Consider the following 20,835-nt stretch of genomic DNA (forward strand, 5'->3'; position numbering starts at 1 on the left):
AATAAAACTTTATTGATGGGCATTGAAATTTGAATTTCATGTAATTTTCATGTGTCCCAAAATATTACTCTTCTTTTAATTATTTTCAGTCACTTAAAAATGTAAAAAAAACATTCTTAGTTCATCAGCCATACATGAGCATGTAGTCAGCCACACTTGACTCACAGACCTCAGTTTACCAACCCCTGGTCTATAATCCTAAAATGAAAGACTTACTTTCTTTGGTGCTTTCCACATGCTGGGTATTGTGTTGAACACTGTATATGCAATAGTTTATGTCCTACTTATCCTTCCATCGACTCTCTGGGGTCAGTACTATTCTTATCCCCAGTTACAGATGTGAAAGCCAAGGCTTCAGCTCACACCTAACAACTGTTATCATTTCTGGACGTGACATCACCCTAAGTAGAATATCACATCCATAAGGGCAGCGCTGATATCTCATGCATCTTTGGGTCCACAGCAGCACCTAACACAGTGATTTGCACGTCGTAGACATTCAGGAAGTGTTTTCTAAATGCAGGGCATAGTAGAGGTCTGAGCCCTCAGCAGTGGAAGTCAGAGCTTCATCCAACACCATGTGCACATGTAGGTTCGTCAGCTGGACTGTTCTTCTCTTTGTTCTCCAGCCTCTTGCAAAAGGTATTTAATTTGGAATGAGCACACATGTGTCAATACACGTTCCTTCATTTTTGGAGGTGCCACTGTGGGTGACTGCAGTTCCGTAGTCTGTGCCTGTGTTGCTTCTGGTTGAAAAGAGCAAAAATAATAACAGTAGCTCATTTTGTAACTCAGCGGTGCTTTCCAACATTATACTGTCAGCATCCACATTTCTTCCAGCTCTTGGCCTCGTGAGCTAACCACTCCTTGACCTTCAAAGACGTACGCCCTGCTCCTCAGAATGCCGTCCTTGCTGCTATGTCGTCTGGGTCCCCTCTTCATGCTGCCAGCCACTCTGTACACTTCAGAGTTGGTGTGCTCTGACAAAACATCTGATCCTCAAGGAGATAAACCCTCACTTTGGCTTAAAGGGGACAGTCACACTCTTGGATATTTCCTGTGTGGCATCTCTCCACAATCCCCTGAATCTGGTGACATAAGTATTCTGAATTTGTCACATCTTCCTAGTCATTAAACAAATATTTATTGTGTGCCGCCCTGTGCTTGGTACAGTAGATTTAACACACACACACACACACACACACACACACACATACACTATGCTCCTTGCCCCAGGGTATTAACCATCTAGAGAGAGAGCCAGATACACACACACATAATTGTCACACTACACTCTAATACTGTGTTATGAGTTACAGAGAAGCAGTAAAGCTCTATGGTTTAATGCATGGGCTTTCAGGTCAGAAACTCTGAGTTTGAAGCCCAGCTCTGTGATAGCTTGAAACCCTGGCCCAGTTACTTAACCTCTCCAAGTCCTAGTTTCTCCATTGATAAAGTGGGGATAATCAGGATATATCTTGCAGAACTGTCAGAAGGATTAAATGAGATAACCCATGAAAAGCCCTCAGCCCAGGGCCTGGCAGACCATAAGCACTGGATAATTGGTGACTATTTTTAGTGCTTGTGTGAGCTAGCTGTACAGTGTGAGCGTAGCAGCAGATACGATAAGATCAGGGAAGTGAGACACCTCACCCACTTGACTTTAGGTACTTTATGTTCAGAGAGAAGTTAGTTAACCTTCCCAACTGCTCCTTGCCATAATACTATCAACCTCTGGTCTTTTCAAGTCAAAGCAAAATTTTATTTCAGTCCTGGGAAACTTTTAAAAGAGATATTCATTTAAATAGCCACAGCCAGTGCTCAGCAAAGGAAAAGAAATGAGCAGAGGAGAAGGCGACAATGAGAAATAGATTCATTCATTATTACGTGGCTCCACCAAAAGGCCAAGGTTCCACCACGGACTGATTTGTCTGCAGGTTACGTAGTGCTCTGTGAAGTATATTGAGCGTGTGAAATAAATCTAGAGCAGCCCAGAGTCCCATCCGTTTTGAAACAGAACTTTCCAGTTGAGTTCCGGAGGTAATTGATGCTCACTGGATCCAGACACAGAGGAGCAAGTTGTGGCATTTGGGAGCAAGGCAACATGGCGGCATGGCTAAGAGTTTGGGTTGTGGAGTCAGATTGCCCTTTGATCCCTGTGACCTTGGACACATGACTAACCTGCTCTCTGAGCCTCAATTTCCTCATCTGTAACTATGGGGGTGATAGTTATAAGCATTTCACAGGATGGCCAAGAGGGCTTAAAAGGACAAAATACACATATGACCATCTAACATTTTGGAGATGGGAATGTGTGCCTGGCACATAGGAAGCTCTGAAGAAATATTAGCCGTTTTTGTTATAGTCAGGTCTTTCCATGGCCGGAAAAAGACAAAAAGTGGACATTTTCATGATTTTTTTCCCAAAGGGGACAGGGGCAGGGAAAGTGCTGATAACTAAATCTCCTTGGGGCTCCTATGAATAGAAAGCATTGACCAAAAGAAGGCAGGAGTGGTTTTCACAGAGTCCTGTGACTGTAGCGACCTCCCCTGCATGGCCCATCCTCTGGCCACGCTAAACAGACTGGGTGGCCTTGGGCTCAGAGCCCGATTCACGAGCTTGCGACCGCTGGGGCCGCACAGGTCCCACGCTCAGGCCGTTTGGTTTCATGCTCCGCGTTGCCGTCATGACATTCTTAATTATTTGATCTTTGAGCTCGAGTCAGTTAAGTGGGGTCTGATGGAATAATGAGCATGTGTTTGAGCAAAGGAAATCCTCAGAGAAAGGAAAACACTGTCTTTTAGTATCTTGAATGGCACTTTTTCCTGCTTTTTGAGCAAGGAGCCCACATTTTCGTTTTGCACTGGGCCCTGAGAATGACATAGCTGGTCCTGATTAGACTTTCTTTTTTTGCTTGCTCCGCTGGGCCAGGTAGCCATCTTGAAATCTGGTGGATAAATTGGGATTCAGTAGCGACCTAGCAACTTGAGGTGAGCCAAGGGTCATGGTAGGAAGCCAAGAGCACAGCTGCAGGCCTGGTGGAAAGGAAAAGCAACTCACTGTCCAAATGCACAGGGGTTGTCAGGGCAGCCTCCAGTGGCTTCAACTCCATCCAGCTGATGGGGTCTCAGAGCCCTCGCCCTGCCCCACGGTCTGAGTCACGTTGAACGCATTATGAGCTGAGCATCCTTGGGTAGCCGCAGGGGTTCAGGCAGACTGGGTTCGTGCCCACAGAACAGGCCAGAAAATCCCTACAAACCAGTTTCAAGGACAGTGTCACAGGGATCCAGTGTGGGAAATTCCCAGGGACCTGCGATTAAGGCCTCTTTATGGCTTAGTGTTAGAGCATCTCATTCCAGAACTCTCTTTGTTTCCGGCAGGAATCTTCCTTATCTCCATGACCAAGCATGACAAATGCCCAAAGAGACTCATAGCACAAGTAACCATGAACAGTAAAGCAATGATCATGTTTTTTGCCAAAATTGTTAATCATTGGTCATGTGTGTTATTGACCATCATGACAGTAATAGCAGCAAGAGCTATAAACTGGGAATTAAGAGGTTTGTGTTCCAGCCCAGCTTGATCACAGTTCCCTGGAATAAAATGGACAAGGTCTTGAGGTTCTTTCTCAGTTTTCTCATCTGTGAAATGGGTACAATATGAACTGTTTTACCTCTTACCCTGTGTAATAGGAAGGGTAATGTCCATCCTGCTTGCCCAGCGAAGCGTCAGATACTCAGTAGGTGCTTAACAAATACGTGTTGAATGGATAACGCAAAATATAAGTGATTATCACTGTTACTAGAATACATCTTAGTATCCTCATTTGGGGAAGGGAAGGTAGCCAAAATCTGGGGGACTCTTATGCTGTTCCAAGCCTGCTGCTATTTACTCTTTATAAGTATTCTGTGAAATGATATTATTTTATAGCTCAGGAAACTGAGGTTCAGGGATGTTAATTAACTTGCCCCAAGTCCTGCAGTTTGTAAGTGACTCATCAGGATTTGAACTAAGAATGCTGGGTTCAAAACCTTATGCCTTGTCACCTTGTCACGTTGCCTTTGCTAGGACAAGGGTTCCCCTATCCCAGGAGCTTGCTGCTGTGGCTGATGTCCAAAATTAGGAGCTTCCATGTGTACATCTCACCCGTCGCTGTTGTGTTTGAAACCTGTTGTTTCTCGCCCTGCCTCACGTTCTCTCCATGTCCTCTCCCTTTCTCTCTTGCGAGTGTTGTGCTTTCTCAGTGGTTCTTGCACACTTGGATCCCCATGGAGCTGGGCACCCCCTTATCTCCTTCTGGTGCTCTCTTACCCACAGTCTAGAGTCCTCAGGTCTTTGAGTTTAGTTAATGGGATTTATTCGAGTGAGTGCAACCTTGACACTAGAAGTCAGGCTTCCATCATTTACAAAAGAGGAAATACAAACAGCCAATGAACACAGAGTAAAATAGTCAAGCCTGCTATTAATCAAGGAAAGGCCCATGAGAACGGCAGTGATTAAATTGGCCAGAAGAAAAAGTGAATAGGGACACCCAGAGTGGGCAAGAAGCCATGTGATTTGCGCTCCTTTTCCCAGATGGTAGGAGGACAGTCACCAACTGTGTGGAAAGCATTTTGGGAACAGGTGTCCCAAGCCTTGAAAGTTTTCACCAATGAGCACAGTTCCTGCAGCACCGAAGGAGCACCATCATGTTTGTTGACAAATGAACGAAGAAACGATCTCCCATCTGACTCTCCACTTCCCAAGGAAATAAACAGAGATGAAATTAAAAAGTAATGTCCAGCCCAATCTCAATAATAGAACAATGGTTAAATAAATTATGATGCATCCATCAGGTGTAACATAGTCATTAAAAATAATATCAAATGAGTAACTTAGAATATGGAAATTGGCCATTACGTAGGCAAAGTGAAAAAAAAAACGTTTCTATACAAAATTATATCTATTCCCGTTTCCTAGTTCTGTAAAAGAATATATGTTGGCACGATTTATTTATTCAACAAATATTTATTAAGTGTCTTCTGTATGCTAAGTACTGTGGTAATGCAATATAAACAAAACACACAGTCCATGCCCTTATGGAGCTTACAGAATACTAGAGGATTTAGCTGTTAAACAATCATGTAAGTAAATCAATCATGACAAATCCGATGATTGCTAGGACAGAAAATTAAGCAGTATGTTCAAGAGAGTTTGACACTGGAACAAAATTGAGGCTGGGAGATCAAGGGCCATGTTCTCAGCTCTGCCTGAGCCCCAGAGAGGTAGCGGGTGAAGAGAAGGGTGGGGAGAAGCATTGCCAACAGAAGGAACTGTGCATGCAACAGCTCTGAGGTAGCACAGTCAGGAGGCCCATGACACTCGAGTGGATGAGTGGGAGACCACACCAAGGGGTCTGGATTGTGCCCAGTGCAATGGAACAGGTGCCGTGGAAGGGTTTAGGGCAGGGGCTTAACGCAATCCAGTTGATATTTCCTGAAGATCATGCTGATTTCAGGTACAGAGTGGATGGAGATGACTCCGTAAGAATCATGATGAAAAGATCACATCTGAGGGGCCCATCAGGGGCTCATGTCAGCTCAGACTGGGACTCTACCCAGATGCTAGGTAGGCCAGGCTCTCCTCTTGGGAGATCTACTGTGATTCTCAGAGACCAGTGAGTGGGGAAGGGCGTTTCCCACATCGCATCCTTCGACCTTTGTTCCTCTTTAACAGGGCTAAACTAAGCTTCATCCATTGCTCTATTCAACATAACTTTGAATGCCAGTGGAAATGGGGCTCCCTCCCTTCCCACTACTATTGAGGTCTCATTGTAAAGTCAGGTGTTAGCTCCTGCCGAATGAGGCTCCATCTCAAAATCTAGAACAGCGGTTTCCAAGAACTAGGGATTCTTGGAAAGGCTACAAGGAAATATTAGTGGTTACCCTGGAATAGTTTGTAGGGATAGCAAATGCATGGGGCAAATTTCTCACCAACTCGATTTCATGCTAATTCCAAGTGATTCCTTCTAGTGCTCTGTGAAGACCCCTGGCAACTTTCTGAGCATCTGTCTTGCATTTGCCTAACAAGATAATTAACACTTTTTGTCATTCTGGCAGCTTGGGAGGGGAGGGGGATGTGACAGCCAGCATGCCTTGCTGCCTCAATGCCTCGATGCCTCGGGTTAACCCTGCATTCACCCGACCCAGGAAGAAGGCGGGGCTAAGTTTAGCGTTGTCAAGGCGGAGGTCTCCGCACTGACCTCTCTGATTCTGTCTGCAGCTGGGGCACCCAGGGTGACTTCTCTACGACCCACGCACTGCCCGCTGTGAAGGTGAAGCTGTTCACAGAAAGCACAGGAGTCCTGGCCTTGGAGGACAAGGAACTGGGACGGGTAAGTGATCCCCATCACAAGAAGCTGTGGAGGGCCGGAGTCCCCGGGTCCCGAGAGGCAGTATTGCCAATTTCTGATAAGCCCAGGTTCGAGGTTTGACTCCCTGGCTCTACTCTTTTTTTTTTTTTTTTTTTTTTTTTTGCGGTACACGGGCCTCTCACTGCCGTGGCCTCTTCCGTTGCGGAGCACAGGCTCCGGACGCGCAGGCTCAGCGGCCATGGCTCACGGGCCCAGCCGCTCAGCTGCATGTGGGATCTTCCCGGACCGGGGCACGAACCCGTGTCCCCTGCATCGGCAGGCGGACTCTCAACCACTGCGCCACCAGGGAAACCCCCTGGCTCTACTCTTCATTGATTGTGTGACCTTGGGCAAGACCCCCAACCTCGCCAAGCCTCAGTTTCCCCTCTTTAAATCTGTGTGCATTGCAGAAGATAGGTCAGGAGTTCTCCACACCATGAGCCCCAGGCACCCTTGAGAGCAAGGATGTGCAATACCCTGTCTATCGTGAAGCAAAAGTATTATATAATTTAACAAACCGACACCCTAACAATTTTAAAATCAGCACAGTGACATAATATAAAAGATACATAAAAGGGAAATTATAATAGTTTCAAAATGTAAAGATTCAACCACAGCTGTACTGAAGACCCAAGGAAGGAGTCTTTACTTTTCCTGTATGGAGAGTCACTGTGCAGGTGACAAAGTCCCCTGCAGAGGACGGGGGCTCAAAAACCCAAGTATCAGTAATTTACTGAAACCGTAAACCAATCTTGGTAACAGAGTTTCCTTGATTTCCCTGGAAAAGTGCCAAACACGCTTATCGTGTATATGTAAAAAAGATTTAGGAGCTAGACTCGGTTAATCACCAGCAGTTTTTTCTACCTCCGTTCATATCTTGTGGGAATATTCAAAAATCAGGTGGGTTGTACGATTCCTCATCGTTGAGGAGTAGCTCGCTCACTGTAGGATGATTAGTATCCCTGGGCCCCGCCCATTCAATACCAGCAGAGCCCAGCACCAATTATTTTGTCAACCCAAAATGTCTCCCAAATTTCTGAAACATCTCAAGGGGTGGTACCAATCCCTTTGAGTACCACTGGGATAATAATTCTTTTTTTTAAAAAATATTTATTTATTTATTTATTTGGCTGTGCCGGGTCTTAGTTGCGGCACACGGGCTCTTTTAGTTGCAGCATGCAGACTCTTAGTTGTGGCATGCATGCGGGATCTAGTTCCCCGACCAGGGATCGAGCCCAGGCCCCCTGCCTTGGGAGGGCAGAGTCTTAACCACTGGATCATGAGGGAAGTCCCAAAATTTTCTAGTAGTCTATTTTTTGGGGGGCCACACTGTGCGGCATATGGGAATCTTAGATCTTACTTCCCCGACTGGGGTTTGAACCCGCGCCCCCTGCATTGGAAGCACAGAGTCTTAACCACTGGACTGCCAGGAAAGTCCCCAATAATTCTTATCTGAATAATTTCCTTTATAATATCTTCTTACATCTCAGCTTTTGACTCCGTACCAAACAGATTTTCAGAACACAAGTTGGATTTGTTCCTTGCTAGCTTAAAATGCTTCTATGACTCCATACCGCTTGTAGTGAAACCTGAACTCTGTAGCACAGCCCACAGACGCTCGGGTGATCTGGCTCCTGCCCACCTCACCAGCCTCATTTGCTGTCGCCTTTCCCCTCATCCAGTATGCACCAGCATCGCTGGCCAAATTTTAGTCCCTCAAATAAACCGAATTATTTTTCATCTCAATAGTTGTGGCTTCGTCTCTGCCTGGAGCACTCTCCCCACTGCCCAACTCTTCCAAAGGCTACTTGCTTCTCTATATAAATGCCACCTCCTCCTCGGAGAGCCCTTTGCTGACTGACTGCCCATCCGCCTTCGTTTACTACTTCAGCTCCTCCCCATTCACATCCTCCACCGAACCTATCACCAATGAGACAGAGAGAATTTACAGAAATTTTGGCTTCTGTCTCCCCCACTGGACTGGAAAACTCCATGGGAGAGAAACCTATTTTTTTCCTTTTTTAAAATTAAAGTGTAGTCAATTTACAATATGTTACTGGTTTCAGGTATGCAATGTTGTGATTCAATATTTTTCGAGTTATTATAAAATATTGGCTGTATTCCTTGTGTTACACAATATATCCTTATATCTTATTTTATACATAGTGGTTTGTACCTCTTAATGCCCTACTCCCTTTTTGCCCCTGCCACCATCCCTCTTCCCATTGCAAGGGAGATACCATGACCGTGAAACTTAAAATTATTTTGTTCACTACCCTATTCCTATACCCAGAGCCCAGCACATAGACTTAATAAATTTCATTTCTACTGGTTGAATGCATGATCCCTTCTGAAAGCTGTGTGACATTAGCCAATACATTTAACCTCTCTGAGCCTCTGATACAGCATCTGTAGAAAAATGACAGAATATCCCAAAGCAAGCACACAGGTACACACACCTAAGAACACCAGCAAGAACACATTAACCACACTTTCTTTTGTTTTTAATTAATTTATTTGTTTATTTTTGGCTGCGTTGGGTCTTCATTGCTGTGCACAGGCTTTCTCTACTTGTGGCGAGCGCGGACTACTCTTCGTTGCGGTGTGCGGGCTTCTCATTGCGGTGGCTTCTCTTGTTGCGGAGCACGGGCTCTAGGCGGACGGGCTTCAGTAGTTGTGGCACATGGGCTCAGTAGTTGTGGCTCACGGGCTCCAGAGCACAGACTCAGTAGTTGTGGCGCACAGGGTTAGTTGCTCCGCGGCATGTGGGATCTTCCCGGACCGGGGCACGAACCCGTGTCCCCTGCGTTGGCAGGCAGATTCTTAACCACTGTGCCACCAGGGAAGTCCCCTTCCTTTGTTTTCTCAATTCCTTAATCTGGCTTTCATCTATAGAACTGACCTGGGATCATGTTACTAGGACCTAGACCGCAGATGGAAGTAAAACAAAAGGTAAACAAGGCTGATAGCAAAAAGAGTGCCCCCCACAAAAAAAGGAGGGAATGAAAGAAAAGAAGAGCTTTACCCATTATCTTTGAGAAATGACAAATACTCACTTCTGTCCTTAGGGAAAGAGAGACACACAGAGTGGGGGAAGGACCCTGCCTTTCCTTTTTCTTCAAACCTTTCTTTTTCCATGAAGACATGAATCAGGAATCAGGAGAGTCTCAGAGACCTAGAATATCAGTGTTAGGAGAGGCAAGTCCAGGAACCATCAACCTGAGTCCACTCCATGGGTCTCAGGAGCCCCTTGAAACTGTTTACACATGTTGGGGGGAGGGGCGTATGTGCATTTTTCTGGACTTGCTAATCCAAAGCATTCACCAGCTTCTCAAAGCTGTTTCCGCTTGAAAAAGTTAAAACACACTGGGCTAGTCAAAGCCTTTTCCTTTATAGAGGAGAAAACTGATTCCCGTGGAAGGCAGGAAACACACCCCCAGAGCCCAGTTAGTTGGGGCCCATATGCACAGTTGAATGTTTACCACTGGCCAGGCTACTGTCCTGAGGGCTCTGTGTGCAGCCCCTAACTGATTCTTTATCTGAATCCTATGAGGAAGGTCCAGTTATTACTCCTCCTGTACAGACCACTACACTGGGGCCCAGAGGAGGTAAGTGACTTGCCAGGAATGATGCCACGTCATCTCTGTTTTTTGTTTTTTTTTCTGTTTTTACTACACTGCGTTGTCCCTATGCAAAAATAAAAATCTTGGCTCTGCTGTTGGGGTGAAGGCCACGAGCTTGCCATTAATCTCTTAACAAATCATACTCTCCTCCAGTCTCATGACACATTCCCCCAGATACTAGTTTATACTTCCTGCCACAGAAAACTTTCCACCTTTGCGGTGGAGCCCGCCTGCCTGGCCCTTGCGCTGGTGGGACCGGCGCCCTCTGCTGGCAGCACCTCCACAGACAGCGGCTGGGGGACAAAAGGGCTCTTTTTTTTTTTTTTTTTTTTTTTAATAAATTTATTTATCTATCTATCTATCTGTCTTTGGCTGCATTGGGTCTTTTGTTGCTGCGCATGGGCTTTCTCTAGTTGTGGCGAGCGGGGGCTACTCTTCATTGCAATGCGTGGGCTTTTCATTGCGGTGGCTTCTCTTGTTGCAGAGCACAGGCTCTAGGCGCACAGGCTTCACTAGTTGTGGCACGCGGGCTCAGTAGTTGTGGCTCGCGGGCTCTAGAGCACAGGCTCAGTAGTTGTGGCACACAGGCTTAGTTGCTCCGCGGCATGTGGGATCTTCCCGGACCGGGGCTCGAACCTGTGTCCCCTGCATTGGCAGGCGGATTCTTAACCACTGCGCCACCAGGGAAGCCCAAAAGTGCTCTTTTTTTAAAGTGATTCCTTGGACCCCTTGGAAGAGTGTTTCTACGTGCTGATTTTTCCCAAGTTTAGCAGGACACAGACACATTCAAGATTCTGGTGCTGTGTTCATTCATGCAACGGTATTTAGTTTGTTCCATTTTTATTTTTATGTTTCCTTTTTGTTAACCTTTGAACTGAAAAATAACTCATGCATATAGTAAAAAAAAAAAAAAATAATCAAAATGGATATATAGTGAAAACTAATGATCCCACCCAACTGACTTGAGTATCTTTTCCCAGAGAAAAACGTTGTTTTCAATTTACTGGGCATTCTTCCCGAAATATTCTATGCATGTACAAGCATAGCATATACAAGCATATTTGTATATATCCCTCTTAAAATAAAAAAGAAAGGGAGCATAGTTGGAAGTTACTGTATGCATCCTGCTCTGCACTTTGCTTGAAATATCCGGATATTTGGAGATTAGTCTGTATCAGCCCATACTGACTTCCCTTTTGTTTCCATAGCTACATACACTGTGTAGATATATCATAATTTATTTAGATTGTTTCCAGTCTTTGGCTGTATAAACAATGCCTCTATGAATAACCTTGAGTTTTTTCTTTGCACATATGTCTCTGTGTGTGTGTGTGTGTATATATATATAGGATAAATTTCAAAAAAGTATCTTGCTGAATGGAATTTGAATTTTGACAGATACTACCAAATTGTCCCCTAAAGAGTATACACCAATTATAATTTCACAAAAGGCATGAGAGAGTGACTGTTCCTCTACACTCTTGACAGCAGTGCAATACTCTCAACTTCGTACTCATCAAATAGGGTTACGGGCCCACTGTGTCCATTCATTTGCGCTATGCACAGAGCAAACAGGAATAATGACAGTCAAAAATCCTTAACCACACAGAACGTAAGGAATAGAGACATAAAACCAGAAATTACAATGCAGTGTGGTGAGTGCCTTGCTAGAGAAAGGACACCTGGGAAGCACACAGCAAGGGGACATAATCTAGTCTGAAAAGCAGGCACGCCTTCCCGGGGGAATGCAGAGGTAAGGAGAGACATGGAGGCTAAGTGCTTGAGAGGATCAGCCAGGTAAAGCCTCAGGGTAAAACCGTCCCCCAGAAGGACCTGCCCAAACGCCCAGGTAACTAAGAGAAGCTGGGGCTGGCTGACGTACAGCTTACTGCTGAGAATGGGTTGTCTTCCCATATCATCATCACCACATCAAAGCACAGCACACGTGGGCCTCGGCTGAGATGACAGAGTGCTCAACTAGCAGCCTGGAATGCCCAGATGAGGTGTGTGGACTGCTCGGGACTCGCGTGCACCCATAAGGACCCTAATAATCCAGCGGGGCTGACACTTACAGAGGAGTCGCCGGCCCGTCGGGTACATAGCAGAGTGGGGATGAAGATGGAGGAGGACTACGGTGACCTCATCTCTCCATCCACCCTAGAGAGGAGGTGTCCCCGGGGAGCGACCACGTGGGGGAAGAAGCCTTGGTGGAGCGGTCAGTAGTGAGCTGCGGCCATTTGTGTCGGCTAATGGACACTATATTGCCGGTGGGAAACGCGCCCAGGACCCATATGGTGGATGGCCTGTTAACAAGCTCCGGGTGCCCAGAGCGCCCCACCCGCTTTGAATTTGCCAAGCGAGCAGAAGCAGAAGGAGGCCCTGGGCCTTACCTACTGCTGTTCTGGCCCTGGTGGGGTTTCTCTTACCAGTTCCTCCCCTTCCTCGTTTCCCAACACATCGCCCACCGACCCAGCCCCGCCTCTCAGCCCAAACTAGCACAGCAGAGAAGGTCAGCTACACTGAGATCGGCAAGTCCTTCCTCTCCATCTTCCACAGTCTGGGGTCTCAGGATACGGAACATGATACAAGGTGACACGCAGGGACAGGTGTTATCTCGAGAGATAACACAAGAGGTCTCCACGACCCGGTGGCACCCTGACTTACTCATTTCCTTCCAGCATCCTAAGACACATCACAGTTCACTAGTGCCAGTCACGTGAACTGTTACATTTTATGATAGAATTTCAACTAAATTAACCCTCACAAAATGAATAACTGGCCAAGAAGACTATTACAGCAGAGCTATGATCTGAAGATAATACTGGTATTGCAAGCCTGGCAAACAACGTGAAAATGGTAGAGGGGACATCAGTCCTGCTGACAAGTAGTTCTGCCATCCACGTCACGAGGTAAAAACGGTGTGCATGTACTCAGGATGAGAGGTCAATGGAAATGTTCTGAGATTGTCTACAAGTCCGCTTGAACCACGGATTCGCATCCAGTATCCTCAACAATGAGCCTTGCCTTACATATATATATGGTACCATCACATATGGCAAACAATAGTACAAAGCCACCACAGTTACCAAGATATTTGAAAATAGCGTTTTTTGGGAATTCCCTGGCAGTCCAGTGGTTAGGACGCCGCACTTCCACCGCAGGGGGCACGGGTTCGATCCCTGGTCGGGGAACTAAGATTCCGCGAGCAGTGCGGCGCAGCCAAAAAAATAAATAAATGAATTTTTAAAAATAAAAATAGAGTTCTTTATCTTTAGCCCATCTTTTTAAAACTTCTATATTTGTGTATGTTTTATGAGATATGTAATAATGCAGTATATTAATACAAAGTAAACATACATCATGTAAAAGATACATGGATATATATTTGATATTTATACATTATATTGATATATTTTTATATTACTAGTGATCTATTTAAAGATATTTGGCTCATTGCTCAAAAATATTTTACTGAAGTAGGGCAGGATCAAAAAAAAAGTTGGCAACCTCCGGTTTGAAGAATCAAGCCTTCTTGTATTTTAGTCGTGTCATTAGACCTTGAGAAGCCTCAAATGTTGGGTTTAGCAAGAATATACAAATTTCTTTTCATCGAAGAGAGGGAATTTAGTGGAAGAAAGAGGGTTGGGCCTGGAATCAGAAGGGGTCAAAACTCAGCGCAAGCAAAAAGGCACATCAAGTGGGCTGATTTCATTTTCCTGCCGTGATCTTTTACTCTTCTCAAAGCCCTTGTTCCACAATCACACAGAAAGCCGTGTGTGTCTACTCTCCAAGCACAGGCCAAGCTTGCATGATGGCGGTGAGGTCGACACAGCACCTAGAAGGCTAGAGTGTCCACCCCTGAGACTCTGAGCCCCTCCTGTCCCTCTGCAGAGGTGAAAGAAACCCAGGAAAGGAGCCTGCCTTCCCTGTGCCTGGAAAAAACAGACAGCCTGCACCAAAGCAGGGCACAGCGCCACCGCAGAAACAGATCTTAGCAGGCCCAGCTTTGGTTGTGCCTGTATCTCGTCCACATTCCCTTCGTTTAGGGGATTTTCCAAATATTTCGCTCCTCCTTGAATGCACATTTCCTAGACCCCACGTGGCTCCTGAGTGAGAACTCTTTCGTCGCATCCTGAAAAAGTGGATTTACTGGAGAAGTGGGTCCCCCTCTGGGTTCATTTACAGCATCTGTGACTGTGAGAACTGGGACAAAAGACGCAAGTCATAGCACTGACTCTGAAGCACCTTGGTGAAAGGCATTTCCTAAGAACAGGTCCTTCTTCAAGCTGCATGCGCTTCCCTCTGGGCCAGGACAGGGTTGGGTGCTGTGTGATAAGGTGTCAAGTCCAGGTGAAATCACGTTGAAATGTGGGACCCTAAGCATGTTCCTTCTCACCTCTAAGTCTCACATTTCTCATCAGATACTGCCCCTTCCCTCTTCCCCTTCAGCCTCGGAAGGATCTCTCCTCTTGACATAGCAGAAGAAATCCTGATGAATGGAATAAAGAGTAGACTAGAGGTTCTGTCTAATATAGAAGGACACTTCTTTCTCTTATACATCCATCTTCTTATTTGAGGAGAGCAATGTGTGGAATACATTCTCAGCTCGGTGTTGTTTTAGTACTTCTGAACTTTAGAAAAGTACAAAAGCAGGATCACAGAAATTGTGATCCCTACTCTTACAGAATTAGCCAGAGAGAGAGAGAAGAGAGCAAAGGATGCCATTTTTGTCCTCAGCCCGGGCTGCTTGGCACCAGCCAGCCCTGGTAGGTGGAGCCTTGGATCTGAGTCCGATGCCCAGACCTCCACTTCATTTAACTGCCTTCCCGCTGGCTGTGGGACACGGATGAGACCCTCAATTCTCAACAGCCAAGTTTCTCGTCTATGAAAACATGCCCATAACAGTGTTCCTATTTTCTGGCTAATATGATTGTCCTTTTTTCCTGCAGGTTATTCTCCATCCCACCCCCAACAGCCCCAAACAGTCAGAGTGGCACAAAATGACAGTCTCCAAAAACTGCCCCGATCAAGACCTCAAAATCAAACTTGCTGTCCGAATGGATAAGCCTCAAAACATGAAGCATTCTGGGTAAGTGTTCCTTCTCCGAGTGGTAATTTTGGACCCACCCCATTCATTTCTTAAAATATTTAAAAATAAAAATAGGTAAAAGTTGATCTTCAGAGAACGACATGGAAGAAAAGCCAAAGAAATATGAGAGATTATTAAAATACCTGACTTTGATATTTACTGTATAAGCTTCCTCAATTCTTAGGATTACTGTATTTGCATTTGCTAAACCATCATGATAGGGTCATTGCCTTATCCTTTTCTAATAGAATTTCCAGTACAGTTCAGAACCTTCCTAGACTCATGCTGGGTGATTCTGGTCTAAGAGGTTTTACTGGCCTCACATACCTCCTTAAAGGCGTCCAGATCTTTCAGATTCTCTGAATCATGCACTTACACCTTCATTAACAACCATACCCAGGAGATGTAAGCAGTTGCTGTAGGGGACCTTCAGACGATCAGCTCACGTTGAATCAGTTTTAGTGTTTAGCATAACATTTAAATTAACCAGAGAGTAGAAATTTTATGACTGTCTTCAGTTTCTTAAGGTTTGAGAGGAATGACCGATTAAGTAATCTCAAGTAGGATAAAAAGAATAGGTAAACTGTAGTTTTATTTTGCAGATCAAACCAATGGTTTGTATAGGAAATGTTTCTTGGCAAGTGGGTGTGTGCTGAGCCCCATTGCCTATTAAACTGAACTGCTTGGACACCACCGTCTCAGAAAATCTGACCACTTAGAAAGGAGCTGGGCCATTTAACTCTGACTAGGGGAACGTTTAACCAGTGGAAGGGAATGGATTGTGTTCCAAGGATTTTGCAGGTACCATTTGCCAACCAGCTATCATTCTGCTTACGTGTTTGTGAAAGGACTTAAAGTAATAAAACTGACATGAAACTTGAAGCTTGGTTATGCGCTAGAGATGTGGGGAATTCAAAAACCCAATACCAGGGGCTGGTCACTAATTAAGATAGATTTAAACAGAAGCCCATGAAAGGTTCAGGAGGGCGTGGTCGGGATAGGAGGTATACATCCCAGCAGCTGGGCACACCACAGCAGCATGCAGTCAGAGTAAAGAGCAGCGCCCTGGCCTTGGTGCCTCAGAGTTCTAGGGAACAAAGAAGGCTAAAGGTTTGAATGAAAGATAGATACTTACTAGTGAGGGTATTGGAGGGGGTTGGGCATGGGGAACTCCAAAGGAAGCAAAGGTCTCCCACCAACTAGATACTGGCTGCTGAACCTGAGCTCTGGCTTGGATTTGGACAATTTCCATGGCATTGTCTTTTTTTTTTTTTTTTAACATCTTTATTAGAGGATAATTGCTTTACAATGTTGTGTTAGTTGCTGCTGTATAACAAAGTGAATCAGCTGTACGTATACCTATATCCCCGTATCCCCTCCCTCTTGTGTCTCCCTCCCACCCTCCCTATCCCATCCCTCTAGGTGGTCACAAAGCACCGAGCTGATCTCCCTGTGCTATGCGGCTGCTTCCCACTAGCTATCTATTTTACATTTGGTAGTGTATATATGTCCATGCTACTCTCTCACTTCGTCCCAGCTTACCCTTCCCCCTCCCCGTGTCCTCAAGTCTATTCTCTACGTCTGCATCTTTATTCCTGTCCTGCCCCTAGGTTCATCAGAACATGGCATTGTCTTGAGGCCAAAGTATTCCTAGAGTTTTAGGTGGGATTTTGGCAAAGCTCTTCTGCCTGTGGCCGTGAGAAGGCTGTAGGGGAATGAGCCAGGTCCCTGCTATACACTCTGTCCTTTTTCAACTGTCCACGATGAAGGGCTAGCTTTGCCTCATCTCAGTTAGCATCTCATGAAAATGTTTGTGACGTGTTTCTAAGGTCAGCTTTTCCTCCTTCTTATCATTATTACTGGCATATATTCCCAAAATGTTAAATGGGATTTCTCCCTAATATCCCTTCCTCTGCAATATAAACATCCTAGTTTCAAGACAAAGAATTTGAGAATTCTGTTAGGTTCCTGTAGCACCCAGGAACAGCATTTGTGTCTTAAGCAAAGCATTGGCTCGTAAATACTTGGTAAATATTTGCTAAAGGAATGAGAGCATGAGTGAGCAGTTGGAGGGAAAGAGGGCGAAGTGAAGAGGGTAGAGCAGACAAAAAAGAGAAACAGAAATATGAATGGATATATCTCTCCTTAAACCTGCTTCTTAAAGAAACTTCCTTAAAAAGATCAGTAGCTCAACCCACTTTCTAGGCCCCTTTGAAGCTCTGTGCTAGGAGTTTTACAAACACTCTCTTGTTTAATCCCCACGGCAAGCACTTGACATAGGTATTACTTTCCTTACTGGACAAATTCCCATTTCCCACATTCTCTTCAGTTCTCTAACCAATCTGGATTAAGAAATTTTTCTCTTGATTAATTCATAAAATTACTAACATATTTCGGACCATCTTGGCCCTATGGATGATAGAAGAAATCTGTAACTCACTTCTGACAGGCTCCACAGTGATTTCATTTTACTAGGCTGCCATCTAAAAATTACCCCTGCCGGGAAATATACCAGGAGGGCCTAGGGCAGCTCTGAAAGGTGGACAGTGGGTACCTTAAAAACACTGTCAGACCCACTGTGGCCTAAATCAGGGCTGGACAGCCTTAGCTACCCAAGGGATGATTCAAGGAAAATAAAAATGTTGCGAGTTACATTTTTTTTTCCATTTAAATTTAAAATAGCTTTATGAAGCCCTATTATATGGGGAAGGAGGATAGAAATATCAGAACAGTGTCACAGCTTAAAGAATGAGAGAGAGAAAGGAATTTTTAAGAATCAACTCTGAGGTTATAAATCGTGTCTACTTCGACGTTTATTAAAACCTAGAGGAAACCTGAGAATTACTGTGAATTACTCCTCGTTGGTGGACTGTGGTTCCTGGAATGAGCCACTGAGCCATTCAGAATAACTTTATTGAATAGAAGAATGTCAGTGAGAAAATCCGCACTAGCTTTTGGCCTTAAGACATGAGTATTAGGGATACCTGAGAATGAGCCTCTCGTCGGTGGCCTTCTCGTTGTTCATCCTGTTATATCCATATGATGTTCTCAAGTTCAGGAGGTGCACTCACATGCATTATCTCATTTTATCCCCGAAACAGCCTCCCAAGGATTAGTTATTATTATCCCTCCATCTTAATAAGTGGCCTCTCCCTTCGCCCAGTTGCTCAGACCAACATCCTCAGCGTCATGTGACACTTCTCTCTCTCTCTCACCCTTCATCTCATCCATCATCACGTTCTCGTCACTCCACCTTCAAGGTAAATCTAGAGTTCAACCTCTCGTCACCACCTCCACACCATCATTCGAATCCAGGCCTCCCTCGTTCTCCCCTCTCACCTGTTGCACTTGTCAGCAGTCCCCCTGCTGCTGTCCTTGCCCCCTGTAGGCTCTTTCCCACCCTGAAGCCAGAGTAATTTTTTTTTTAAAACACAAGTCAGATCCTGGCACTTGAATGCTGGAAAATCTCCAGTGATTCCCCATCTCGTTCAAAATAAAAGTCAGTGTTGCCTCTGTGGCAACCAGGCCCTATCTAATAAGGACACCACTACTATCTGACCTTGATCACGGCTCTAGCCTCCCTGGCCTCCTTGCTCTTCCCCGAAGACTTCATGTGTACCCCCACTGCAGGGCCTTTGTCCCCACTGTTTCCTCTGCCTTGGATGCCCCTTGTCCCCCACCCAGATGTCCACATGGCTCACCTTGATTTCTGTGTGTCTCTGTACCTTATCGGAATGCCTTTCCTGGCCCATCTGTGTCCTCTGTCTGTCTCTTACTCTGCTTTGTTTTCACCAGAGCACTCACAGTCATCTCACATACCAGCTATTTCTTCATTTATTATTTTGTTGTCTGTCTTCCCCACTGGACTTTGAGTTCCTTGTCAGCAGGGGCATCTGCCTTCTTTGTTGGAAGAAGCTAGTACAGGGCCTGACATGTAGTATAAGTCCAATAAATGTTGTTGCATAAATGAATGTGAATGAGTCAATCTCTGCAAATAAGGAAACTGAGGATTAGAGTGGTGAACACACTTGCCCAAGTCAGAGTAAGCATCAGAGCCAGGTCTAGAATTGTGTTATTTCTTTCCATTTGAAATGAAAGAAATCAACTTAACTGAGGACCTGAAACATGAATAAAATACAGAGCTTCCCATGGCTCCACTTGGAATTCATTCATTGCACCACAGCTTATAAGTCTTAGCCATGCTTTTTTTTTTTTTTTTTGGCTGAATATTTTTAATTTAATAAAAGCTATAAAACTTACATCCAAAAAGTTCAACAAACCCATGTTTAAGAAACATGAAAAAAATTACAGCAAGGTACAGTGTAAGTATAAAGCTAATAACCAGTGATAAAGAGAAAATCATAAAAGCAGCCAGAGAACAAAGAAATGTTACACACAAAAGGATAAAACAGTTCTTGTTAGAAGCATTGCAAGTGAGAAGACAGAGGCACAACACCTTTAATGTACTCAAGTCTATATATGCAATGAAAACATCTTTCAAAGTGAATGACAGAATAGTTACCCACGCTTCTTAAAATCCCCTTTCCTCTTCCACCTTCTTAGCTGTGCTATTGCTCTAGACTTCTTGTTTTCAAAACCATCACACTCCTCTCCCTTCCCCATAAGTCCCCAAGATACCACTCATATTGACACAGACTCTCAAACAGAACTACCTAGACTGACCTAATTCAATATATTTAGGATCCCACTTTATTTCCCATTGGCTTATTTTCTATAATTAGATCAATTAAATCAAGTTAGTTGATAGTGTTGTTTAAATCTTCTAAATCTTTACTGATTTTCTGCAAATTATTGAGATAGAGGTATTGAAATCTGACTATAATTGTGGATTTGTTTGTTTCTACTTAAGAGTTCTGTCCATCTTTGCATCATATATTTTGAAGCTCTGTTATTAGATGCATAAACACTTAAGATTACTGTGTCTTCTTGATGAATCGACCCTTTTATCATTATAAAATGATCTTCTTTATCCCTGGTAATATTCTTGGTCCTGAAATTTATTTTGTGTGACAGTAATAAATATAACCACTCCAGATTTTTTAAAAACCAATGTTGGCATCGTAATTCCTTTCCCATCCTTTTATTTTTTGCCTCTTTGTGTCTTTAGATTTAAAGTGCATTTCTTGCAGGGAGCATAGAGTTAGGTCTACTGAGCACTTACTGGGGGCCAGTTACTGTGCCAACAACTTGACATGCATCATCTCCATCTGTCCTCACAACAGCCAGATGAAGTAGATCCTGTGCTAACCCCATTTTACAGATGATTAAACTGAGGCATGGGGCAGCTAAGCCTAAAGACACCTAAGGACCCAGAATTCCCACCTAGGTATTTCCACCTTGAGTTTGAGATGTAACCCCTCAGCTAAACTTTGGCTCACTGTACTAGAATGTTGATTATCTATTCATAAATCCAGATTTCCAAATATCTGGATAGCCTGAAGAGGTAGTTGAGGGTCACTAATGCCCACACAGGTAGATCTGTCTATGGAATGAAGAGCTGGAGGGGGGAAGCCACCTGTATGTCTACAATGACAGAATTCCCCCTGCTCCAGGTACTTTTCATTCTGCTTAATGAGCGTGTTTCAACCTAAGAAAATATAGAACCAGAGCTGACTAGACGGAAACTGTACATTGTAGCCCTCAGTCTTTCTTGGTTTTGACATCTGGTATGTGCCAAATTAGCAATAAATTCTGAGGAAGCCTCAGAGAGA

General features: G+C 44.6%; 1 protein-coding gene across 2 annotated transcripts in view; it reads left to right on the plus strand.

The window, feature by feature from the left end:
- CADPS (calcium dependent secretion activator) overlaps positions 1-20,835 on the plus strand; it is a 478,794-nt gene that overhangs the window by 274,520 nt on the left and 183,439 nt on the right. For both annotated transcript variants that reach the window (XM_032650169.1, XM_032650170.1), the window contains 2 exons: positions 6,262-6,373; positions 14,964-15,103. In XM_032650169.1, coding sequence (XP_032506060.1) covers positions 6,262-6,373; positions 14,964-15,103 — 252 coding nt within the window. The remainder of the gene's footprint in view (positions 1-6,261; positions 6,374-14,963; positions 15,104-20,835) is intronic.

This window comes from Phocoena sinus, chromosome 11, assembly GCF_008692025.1.
Source record: "Phocoena sinus isolate mPhoSin1 chromosome 11, mPhoSin1.pri, whole genome shotgun sequence".
Taxonomy (NCBI): domain Eukaryota; kingdom Metazoa; phylum Chordata; class Mammalia; order Artiodactyla; family Phocoenidae; genus Phocoena; species Phocoena sinus.